At 56.3% G+C, this 11444-nt stretch overlaps 1 protein-coding gene across 1 annotated transcript in view; it reads right to left on the bottom strand.

Moving 5' to 3' along the window:
• The window catches only part of Pmepa1 (prostate transmembrane protein, androgen induced 1), a 51248-nt gene extending 41386 nt beyond the window's left edge, over nucleotides 1-9862 (bottom strand). Inside the window, exon 1 of the mRNA XM_050152945.1 lies at nucleotides 9554-9862. Within this exon, the coding sequence (XP_050008902.1) occupies nucleotides 9554-9656 (103 nt within the window). The 5' untranslated portion in view covers nucleotides 9657-9862. The remainder of the gene's footprint in view (nucleotides 1-9553) is intronic.
• Nucleotides 9863-11444: the final 1582 nt, after the last annotated feature.

Raw genomic sequence — 11444 nt, forward strand, 5'->3', positions numbered from 1 at the left:
AAAGGCAATTAGAGCCATGACCAGACGAAGCTCACCAACCAGGGAGCCGGGGACTTGCAAAATGGGAGCGCACGAGCGCATTCCTGGGGGCTTCCAGGTTTAGGGAGCCCCCTCCCTTTTCACCATCTGACCTTGAGTTCTGTAGGTGAGCAGACAGCCACCTAGAGTGTGGAAGAGCACCGATACAGAGTCTGAGCAAGTCCAGACATACTGGAAAAACTCAGAGACTGCCTGCTCTTCTTTGGTTGGAAGGCTAAGCATGCAGCCACCAAACCCTAACAGGCCATCTCAGCCACCACCCACAGGAGGCTTAGATCAAAGGTTCGCTTCCTATTGTGGAGCCTGTCCTAAATTAGAAAAGGGGTCTCCCAAGAGTCAACTCACGGGCTGGGGTTGGAACCACACCAAAAAGCTTTCGCAGTCTGTGGACTTTCGGTCCCCTGGTGGGGGGCCTGATTTGAGAGAATTATTGTACCACCCACCTGTCTCCTGCTCCCAGGCAGAGTCCCCACGGCTACTCACCCACCGAGCTCTCACTTCTCGCCTAACGGATGGCTTCTCTAATTGCTCAGCACAGGAACCAGGCAGCTCGTCCAGCAGCAGGAGCTACACACGGCAAGGCAAGAGGGCTGGAGACTGCAGGAGAGCTCGGTCCTGTGGGACACGGTGGCCCGGATGGTGCTTTGAGGGACCGGAAGCAAGTGGGCCCAGGGTGCCCCTCCTGGAGCCTAGTCTTGGTGGAGGGGGTGACCAGGTAAGCCAGGACCACTGGGACTGGAAGACCTCTTGGGAAGGACAGGTTGTCTTGCCCAAATTTGCTAACAACAACAACAAAAAAACCAGATGTGGCTTTCCACTACTCTTCTGCCTAGGACAGCCTGGAAACTGGCTTTAACCGCCCAAAGCTTAAGGCAATTCAAGCCGAAGCAAAGGATTTCATAGACCAACCCCCCCCCCCGTGGGGAATTTTTACATATATCCACTATAATGTGTTTGGGACTATGTTACAGACAGGAAGGAACGCCACTGTGAGCGCCAGTCAGACGGCTCAGCTGGTTAAGGTGCTGCTTGCCACCAAGCCTTAATGCCCTGAGTTCAACCCCTCGGGACCACAGGGTGTGAGGTGAGAACAGACTTCCCCACGTGTGTCCTTGGATTTCCACACCTGTGCGTCTGTACAGCGTTGAACCTAGACGCCCACACAAACCCGTGTCTGGGTCGTCACTTCTACAGTGAACTCTCAAAGCCAACGATGAACACCTTAGCTCCTGGATCCTTTAGGGACCATCAGAACTCTTGCAGCCCCGATAAATGAGAAACTATTGGTAGCAGGAGAGGAGACAGCGGCCACAGGCAGACCCTCACATGTCCCTTTACAGAACACTGCCCTCATGCTCCTGTCAGCCGTGGGAAAACTGGTGGCCAGCACAAACCCACACGCTCTCCCTCCCGCTGGTTATCTGCCTGTAGGCCGGCTCTGTACCAGTATTGATCAGAGTCCTACCTGCTCAGCTGGGGCTAAGTATGGCCTACTGCCACCACGAGTATATGTTTTAGGGACGGGCAAGATGTAGCAGTTTCTCCAAACCCCAGACACGTGACTCTCCAGATCTGGGCTGCACCTGTCCATCCCCGGGGAATCCAGTGCTACTATCGAGGGGAGGAAGAGGGTCAGATGCTGACTGACAGCTCCTCCAGTGACAGAGGAAATAAAGAGTCCTGTTCCTGCCTTTGTGAGAAACAGAGAACCTATGAGAACGCAAAGGCTGATGGGACAGGACTAAGGGGGCTAAGGCTACAAGGCTGCCTTGGGCAACTCAGTGAGATACTGTCTCAAAAACAATTCCTTTTTTTAAAGGGCTGGGGAATGTAGCTCAATGTTAGTGTTTGGGATCACCATCTAACCCCTTGAGTAAGTCCCAACAACCCAAAACTTCCCTCAAACTCTCAGGGATCCAATGGCCTCTGTCTCCTGAGTCCTGGGATTAAAGGGGTAAGCCGCCAGACCCAGCTCCAAAACTTAAGTCCAGCCATGCTATGCAGGAACCAACTCCACCCTTCCGGGCCTAGCAGGTCAGCAGCTCTCCAGGTCCTCTCCCGGCATCTTCCTGCAGGAGATGGTATTGCAGTTTTGTCGTTCTGGAACCTTAGTAGGACTGCAGCAACGGGGCTGGTTAAGCCCAGGTGAGGACACATCTGGGTTGTGGTGGAGAGGCTCGCCTGCTGATTTTCTGCACCTTGAATCGGCTCTGAAATCTCTGAGTCGGTGGGTAGGAGGAAGGTACAGCTTCCTGCCCCAAAGACTAGGAACTTCCGAGCGTTAGGGATAATCTGTGCTGGGGAGCACAAAGTGGGCATCACACCTCGCTCCGTCTTACAGAGGGCTAAGTGGAGACACAGGAAGGATCTCTCTTGTGTTTGCCTCAGAACTAAAGTTCTTCAACGCCGGTGCCTTGACCACATCCTGATCTGCCTGGAATATTTTGGAAGCCTGCTTATTCAAACAGGCAGGAATGAACGCTGCAGCTCCTAGAAACTTCAGGGGCCAACACAGGCTCTCCTGGCCACAGTAGGAATCAGTGTCTATTTGGGGTGATGGGTATCATGAACAGACCCCAGCATCTGCCATTCCAAGACTGTCACCTGCACCTCCTCCTACCCTGCCCACTTCCCGGCCTAACCAATGCTCCTGAGGCACCCATCAGGCTGGGGGAGCACGACAACCAAGAGACACAGGCCACAGCCTCTCTGAGATTGGTGACTGGCAACACAGACACCAAAAGACTACTGTACAGACATCAAGTGACCACCAGGTCAGGTGTGAAGGTTCAAAGAGAGGGGACCTGGAGCCCAGTGAGGACTTTCCCAATTTCCTCGGCCCTGGATCCGGCTCATGCCTTCCCCCCGGGATAGTCTATGGAATATTCTGCAGCTGTTGTGCCGTTCCCAACTGTCACAACACCTGAATGACACAGGGCACAAGCGTGGGGCAAATGCTATTAAATGCCAGAAGGCGTTCTGTGCTCTCTGGGGACATCCGTCAGTCCTGTGTCAAACTCAGCGGTAACACGCTGGCTGGCGCTGGTGTCCCAGCAAAGACTTTTAGCTCCCCACACAGCCCAAGGGGCAAACTCATTTCCAGGGACCTGAGGCCTGGCCAAGGGAAATGGCCCTAGCAGCTTACAGTGGCAGCTGACTGACCAACACACAATACAACAGGGGCCTGCAATCTTACGGCTAACGAACCCCTACAACGGGAAATCTTGCGAAGAGCACTGAGTGTGGTGTGGGAGGCGGAATACGTGTAGCGAGTATCTGGGACCTGGTTTGGAGGCTCAGCTGAGCATCAGATCCCGGCTGTGTGACCTGGGACAAATGCTCAGGTTCTCCTCTCAGATCTCAGATCCCGTTTTTCTACCTGTAGATTGGTGGTAACAATAGCTCTCTCACGGGGTTGTTTGTAAGACCGAGGGAGGGAAAAATTCGTCACTAGTACCTGGCACACAAAAATCTCTCCCAGATCCAACCAGCGAAAGGAAGTAAACATCTACCAGTCACCCTGGGAACAGAGGGAAGCCATTCTGCAGCTCCCAGAGAGCTGATGCCCCAAACTTTTGCAGGTTCCACCACCCCCCACCTCCGCCCATGGTGCTGGAGCCATGCTATGAGCCAAGCCGCCCTGGGAATTTTCCCCAGCCTGGTGAGAGTGGCTTCTGCCAGTGACTGACAAGACCCTGGCAAGACCCCCACCCCACCCCCACTCAAGGTGTCAGGGTTTGGCTTTGTGGCATCATCGGATGGGGAGATGAGACTGTCAGCGCTCTGGGTTGCCATGGCTTCCTGGAGGGGCGCAGCCCACTTTGGGAAGAAGGCAGGGAGAACTAGAACAGAGGCCCTATTCCTCACACTGAAGAGCAGGCCTTTGTAACTGAAGCTAAGCGCGGACCCTAACTTCCCAAACTGTGGGTCTCTTACCTACCCTAGACACCAGTCTTATGAACTGGACCCAGTGGGTATCTGGATGTCACAGGGCAGCGTTGATTTCACGGCTCAAGTTTATGCCTTCCCACTGCCTCTGCCCCGGGATTAGGAGACCCCTGCTGGCAAGTCCTGAGACACTGTCTGGGCCTCCTGCACCAGGGCAGGCATGCTGGGGTTCCCGCCAGCTCTGCGGTGGGCCTGGCAAAGACAGGATAGTGACAGCAATATTCAATTACCCACATTCAAGGTCAGCATCCCAGGTGGGCCTGCGGATTCCAACATTCCCAGCTGGTCTGGGGATGGGGAAACCTGCCCTTGGCAGAAGCTTTCGAATCAGGCAGAGTGCCAGGTTGTGACCATCAGAGGACAGGGCAAAACAGTCACAGCTAATCGGAGCCCACCACCACCCCTACCTCAGAAGAGGCCACCGTGCCAGACAAGGACCTCCAGATCCTTGCCCCATTCCAGTGCAGAGGGGTGGTGGTGACACATTGTGTTGGGGCACACGACAGAAGGCAAGGCAGCACGCAACAGCTGGGCTTCCTGTCCCTCTGATCCTTGGCCACTCTGCAGGAGGTCACTCAATGGTAGACTATGTCTGGGGGGGGGGTGAGAGAAGAAATAAAATAAAAGCTGCCGGCATTAGAACCCAGGAGCAGCAGAGGCTGTGGTTTGTTTGTCTAGCAAGGTCGTGGGTTCCACCCTCAGCGCAGAAAAGAATCAACCCCTCAATCTACCTAGGAGTTTGACACCAACATTTCGCCACCCAGGCCCTCTGTAAACGAAAGGTCTAGTCCACATGGACACGTGCATGCGGTACTGGTGGGCTTAGAGGAAGGGGAAGCCTTCCAGTTAATTATGCATTTGTTTCGTAGTGCTGGAGATGGAACCCATAGCCTCTCACACAGCAGACCAGTGCTCTTACCACTGAACCACACTTCCAACCCACAGTGGCCCGAGGGAGTGCACAGCAGGCTGACGGTGACTGCTCTCAACCCTGTCACACTGGCCTCTGAAAGCACCATCCAGGCATGGGGGGCACCCCGGTAGCTTCTTCAGGGTTCCCTGGGACTCACAGAGAGCAGACGTGCAGACACGCAGCTCTACAAGCGCGTGGGCCGTGTCTGTGTTATGTATGACTTTCAGAAAGCAAACTGGAGGCTTTGACGCCCTGCTCTCAGCTTGGGCATCGTCGAAGAAGCTGATGTTGGGGGGAGGGACTCAGCCTCCGGGGCCTGCCTGTGGACGGCGGCACCCCAAGAGAGAAGGCCACACCACACGGCAGTCTGCTTTGACATTATTTCCTTACTTTTAAATAATCAGTTGCCTGGGCCACCGAGTCAGCTTTTGCCAGTCTCTTCCCTGTCCCGAAGCCCCTGGCTGCTGTCAACCTCTCTTTTTGGATTTAATCCCCCCCCCCCCGTAACCCCACCTTGCTCTCTTCTTTACAAGGATAGCAAAAAAATGCAACCTGTTGGGCGAGGGGACTTCCTTGCTGTCCCCCTAACTGGGAGGGAAGGCAGCAAGGGGCAGGAGCGGCCTGCAAGCCCGTGCCCACGTGTGAGATCATCCCCAGCAGTGTACGAATGGTTATTCTGCACCTTCACAAGACACTAGTCTGGCCCGTCTGCTCCAACCACAGTCACAACACGCTGCTCCCTGGCTGCCTAATGACCTACAACCCAGACAGCAGGAAATCTGTGGGTTAGAAGTCCCGGCGCAGAAGCCCACGAGGGAAGCAGTTGCTGGACCGTGTGCACCATTCACCCTGAACCCAGAAACACCCTCCTGCCATGGAGCCAAACCCTTCACCAAACACAGGCTTAAGCCATCTCCTTCCCCTGTGGTATATACACAATGAGCGCCCCCAAAAGCCGAGCGGGATGAGTGGAGGGGCAGGTGTCAACTTCAAGGACAAATGGCTGATTTCCGGAAGGTCCCTCTCCAGCACCCAAGTGTCTCTGCTGAAGCCAGAAGTGGTTCCCAGCAGGGCATCTGCAGATGGCTGGAGGCCGTGTGTCAGAACTAGGAGAGAGAGGGGTACTGGCATCTGGTGGGTAGAGGCCACCTGCACGGGCCAGTCATTTCTCTCTCAGCCAAGTTATCTGGTCCAGTCTAGAGGCTGAGACACCCCGATTCAAACAGTGTTAAACACAAATGGTGTGCACCAGACAAGCCAAAAGAGGGACAACTAGATGATCTGAGTGGCTAAGGGTTCAGGATGGTGTGTGGGTAGGGGATGGAGGTGGGTACGTGTTTATGTGAGAGCATTTACGTAAAGGGGCGCATGCCTGCGGAGGCCAGACAATAACGCCCAGTGTTGGGCCTCAAGCGCTGTTCACCTCACTTAAAAAATGTTTTCAGACATTTATGTATTTATTTCAAATGTGAGCGTGCCCGTGCATATGTGTGTACAGGCTTGTGTGTGTGGGTGTGTAAGTGCACATATATCTCTGGAGTCCTGGGCTTGAACTCAGATCATCTGTCTTGGCAGCAGTTGCCCTTACCTGCTGAGCCATATTGCAGACCCCCACCTTATGTTTTGAGACAGGGTGACTCACTGGCCTGGACTACTGTGCTAGACTGGCTGTCCAGCAAACACTCAGGCCTCCACCTCTCCAGCATGGGGGTTACAAGTGTGTGTCACCAACCTTAGGTGTGCCCTGGAAATCACTTTAACCACTGAGCTATCTTTCCAGCCCTGAAATGGTTTGAATTAGGGCTGGGGAAGGAAGGGATGGGTGGCTTAAGGACCAGACAGTATTAACAACTGAGCTGCTCCTGCATAGGACCCAGGGCCCTGCTAAAATGAAAGCCAAACAGCCAGGACTGGGGGACCCCCGCACCCGGTCAGTCCAGGAAGTACTCTTGGAGTACACTGATCTGCTCTGCAAGTCACAGGGAAAGCAGGAGTTCAAAGTCAGGGCTTCCACTCTGAGACACGGTAGCTCTGGAAAGAGGCGGAAAGTGCAGAGAAAAATGTGTACGCGGGGCAAGGAGTTGGTTTCTCAAAGCTGTGGGCTCAGGTTGGTTCCCGAAGAACTGTTGAGGTGGGTCTCCTCTGCCACCAAATTCAGGGAGCAACACACGGGGGTCCAAGAAAAATGACTCCGATCAAGGACAGGGATGGATTGGGGGTGGCCCTTAAGTCAGGCGTCCTACCTTGGTTTCCCTCATCTCTCTACCTGAAACACAAGGACTCCAAGCTCACTCAGCCCCTCCCGAGTCTGAAACACAGGAGGCCTGAAGAGCACACAGGAGAATAGACCAGCAAGGGGGCTGGGGAGAAGCCCCAGCACCAAAGCCTCTGCTGGAGAACAGGGATCAAAGGCTGTAGCTTAGGCTTCAGAGGTAGGGTGCACTTCCAATGAGGAAACTGAGACCCAGGAAGGCTTCAAAGTCTCTTCTGGACGAGTGTCCTTGCAAGAGCGAACTTCCATCCTGCTAGGGAAGACAGCCTTCCTGTTCCTGCCCAGCAAGAGCTTCCAGGAAACACCAGGCCTTAGGGCTTCCTCAAACCAGACTTTTACTAAAGTGAGCCCCTCCCTCTTTTACTCTCTCTTTTAGTAAGAAGTAGACTGTGCGGACCCAATGTGGGGACAGTCCTGAACCAACCCGGGTGGATGGTGGGGGATTTCCAGACATTAACCCTATAGGTGGGGGAGAACACGGGGTATCACCAAGAGTTTCAAGCCATCTTGGTCTCAACCAAGACATTATTTGGGACAATTATAAGTCCATTCTTGCCTTTCAGCATGTGGGTTCCAGGGACTGAACATGAGTTGTCAGGCTAGACAGCATTCTGCTCACACTACGATTGATTCAATGAAGGGATGAGATTAAGAATGATGTGCTTTGTTGGTTTTTCAAAATCTAGGAACACAGAAAAGATCACAGTGTCCTACTGTGCCTAGACTTCGGAATGTGGTGTCTCCTAAAGTGGGTCCCTCACTTCTGTGGGAAGACAAATCCCCGGAGCTTCGGTCAGCCTCTTACCAGACATGTGTGGACTTATTTTTAATAATATCCTGGTGAATTTCATGAACCTCCCGAGATCCCACGGGCTCCTGGGAAGCAATAGGGTTTGACGCCAAAAGAAGACCGCATACACTGGCTCTTGGCAGGTTCTCTTGACACCTCCAGGCTTGGGGCAGCACAAGGCTGCTGGGGAGAAGTCGGGTACAGAGAGACCAGAGCTTTCGATTCCAGACTGGGAGACGGTGAGTCAGGGGTGGCATGAGGACCCAAGCCTGCTTCCCCTGCCCAGGTGGGGCTGGTCGTAGGTTATTTTTACCCCTTGTGCTTTACTGTACATTCTGGGGGTTGGGGTGGGGGTGCACAAACTGTAGCAGCTGCCTGTGAAACCAGCTCATGAGTCACCTAAAGACTGCCCTGTTCTGTAGCAGTTGCCCCTGGGCTCCGCTAGAGGAAGGATGTCTGGGTTAGGGAAAGGCTGGGTGCCCTTTTGCCTGAAATGCTTTGGGGTAAGACGGGGGAAACTAAAGAGAGAGACAAAAGGTGCCCCCCCAAAAAAGCGAGTTAGGGGAAGAGTGCAGATTAGAAGGCAGATGGCAGCGGGTGAAGCCTCAATTCCTTAACCAACTCAACAGCCACCTGGGTGGGTCACAGAAGGAAGTAGATGCTTCCTAATCTCAACTTCTGGTGGTTCAGGATGTTGACAACGGCCAGAGGCTCAAGCAAGGCACTCACCACCCTGGGTCTACCATCTCGAAGAAGATCCCAACACAAACAGCCCCAAAACTTTGACTCATTTGTAACCACCATCCCAGCCAGAGTAAGCCAAGCAGTCCAGACAGGCTATTTATAGGAGTCCGGGACAGACATTCACAATGACACACTGGGGATACGCGGTGGGCTAGACGCACCAGCTCCAAGTCTTGGATTCAGACACCTGGACACAGACGGTCCGCAGATTTGGCTGGAGTCGGACCATACTGACCCCCGCCATACGCGCACACCAAATCAGACACCCAGTGATACAGGAGCACTCAGACTCACACACGGGCACAGATCGCGACTCAAATCCACAGACATTCAGAGACTCGCCGAGACTCAGACAGACAGACCAGCGCACTCCACAGACGCACGGAAACCCGGGACACATCACCACGGCCACTCCAGACACACGCCAGGAACCCCAGACACCTCCCGGGCCAGACAGTGTTTCCCCCGCCCGCTCCCCCCGCCCAAAGTTGATAAAGAGCCTAATTGCTCCATCGCCTCGGCCCCTGGGGAAAACGGAACGGAAACTTCCCCGGCACGGCCCGCCTGGCCCTCCCGCGCGGCGCGGCGTCCCCGCCGAGCCCCGGGTCCGAGTCGGACCGGGCGGGGCGCGCGCGGCGGGGACCGTGCCAGGCTCGCAGCGCCGCGGGACAAAGCCAGGCCGGCCGCCAGCTGCCGCGAGCCTTCGGGAGGGCGCGCCCCGGGCGCGGCGGACGCAGCCGGGGAGCCTGGGTGAAGCAGGCGCGCGGCTCCCGAGACCCCAAGCGATCGCGACGTCCCGGGCCGGGGATCCCACGAGGCTGTCCCGGGGGGGAAAGGGCTCACTCACTGATCTCCATGCTGGGGAACAAAGAGCGCTGGCAGTTGCACGCGCAGGAGACATTGGGCTGCCCGGCGGCGGCGGCGGCGGCGGCGGTGCCGTTGACCCCCATCAAGTGGTCACGGGCGGCGCGGGGCGCGAGGCGCGGGGCGCGGGGGCGGCTCCGGCCGGCGCACGGGGCTCGGGCCCCGCATACAGCGCCCGGCGCGGCGCGGGCTCGGGGCGCCGCCGAGGTCCCCGGGGCGAGCTGGGTCCCCCGGCCGCCGAGCGGGAATCCCGGGGCGGCGGGCCGTGGCCGCGGGCGGCGTGCGGGGCACGGGCGGGCGGCCGGGGCGCGGAGCCGCCGGGCTCAGCCTGCGCGCCGGCCGATCCGCAGCCGAGCGCCGCCGCCCGCTCCTCATTCAAGTCCAAGGAGATCGGGTTGCGCCGCGCGCCCGCGGTCGGAGGCAGGCAGACGGTCTGACGTCAGCGCTAGACGGGGCTGCCGGTTCCCACCGCGCGGGGGCCGCGGAGGGGGCGCGCGCTGCGCCAATCCCCGCCGACGGCCCCCGCACCCTCCTCGGCCCGGGGGGCGGGCCCGCCGCGCACGGGGCGGGCTCTTAAAGGGCCCGAGCCCCGTGCCCACGTAGACCCGGCGCCCTCGGGAATCACCCCCGGTCAGGTCCCCGGGGGTTCCCAGGCCTGCGGCGGCCGCAACCCAAAGCAAGACTCAAGAAGTTAAAGTATTCTCATCCCGCCCAACTCCTGTCCCTGGGTCCACCACCTAGGATTTTGGGAGGCTCCCAAGAACTGAACCCTTGCGGGGTTCAATGCATGGAAACAAGAGCCTAATGAGCCCCGGGATAAAGACCACCCGTAGTCAGATTTCTCAGGAGATTCTGCAGCCACACGAGGCTCCAGACCCCTCCCACCACCCCTCTACCCCCCTTCCCCGCGCCCTGGCACTTTAACAGGGTTTGGGATAGACTGGGGCTCCTGTAGACGCCCCGGATTGCGCCCTCAGGCAATGCTCTTGTAAATTAGTGCCCAGGACAAGGAGGGGGGGGAGAGCGGGGGGGGGTGTCACTGTCATGGGGCACCCAAGAGTTACACACCCTCTATCTGCTGCCCCAAGCTTGCCCCCACCGGCTGGCTAGGTTCAGAGTGTAAAAGGGGGTCACGGGAGTGTGCTTTTTGTTCATTAAGTCTTAATTAATTACTCGAGAGCTACGGGAACCCATGCTCCAGCTACAAAGATATTAAACTATTACGTAAGAGGCCTCCCATCCCTAGCGCAACTCCAGCCTCAAAAGTGAAGTGTGTCTCTTTGACCCCTTCCTAACTTACACCAGCTCTATGGTGCACCTACTGTGTGCCAGAGAGTAACGTCACACTGTAGCAACTTGGGGAGGCAAAATATTTGATTAGGGTCCGTTTTACAGCCGGGGAAAGTGGTCAGCGAAGCTCAGGTTGAGGAGGGTGCAGGAAGTTGGAACCTGACTTCTGCCCAAGCTGGAGGTGAGGGGTACCAGGACAGGTGCCTTTCTGCAGGCCATGGGCCTTTGTCTTGGGGTAGGGGGAAGCTTTTATGAGTTGTTATTTTATTTTTAATAGACTGGATGGAGGAGGAGAAGGTGGAGCTGAGAGAATAGTCTAGAGTTTGCAGAGCAGCACAGGAAGTGGGTTCCCCTCCCTACCTTTAGGGACTTTCCTGGAGGATTCACCCTGGAGCCCCATCCTGCCCCAGGGAGATTCCAAGATGCTCCAGCCCATTTGTTTGAAAGAGTAGCTCAATCTTGGTACTTATATATGTATGAATTTTTGTTTATCTATATACACTATGCACTGCAACCCGCGGTGGACTGATTGATCCCATGGAACTGGAGTTACAGATGGTTGTGAGCCACCATGTGAGTGCTGG

The sequence above is a fragment of the Alexandromys fortis genome, unplaced genomic scaffold, assembly GCF_014885135.2.
Source record: "Alexandromys fortis isolate MF-2015 unplaced genomic scaffold, M_Fortis_MF-2015_v1.1 scaffold_81, whole genome shotgun sequence".
Taxonomy (NCBI): domain Eukaryota; kingdom Metazoa; phylum Chordata; class Mammalia; order Rodentia; family Cricetidae; genus Alexandromys; species Alexandromys fortis.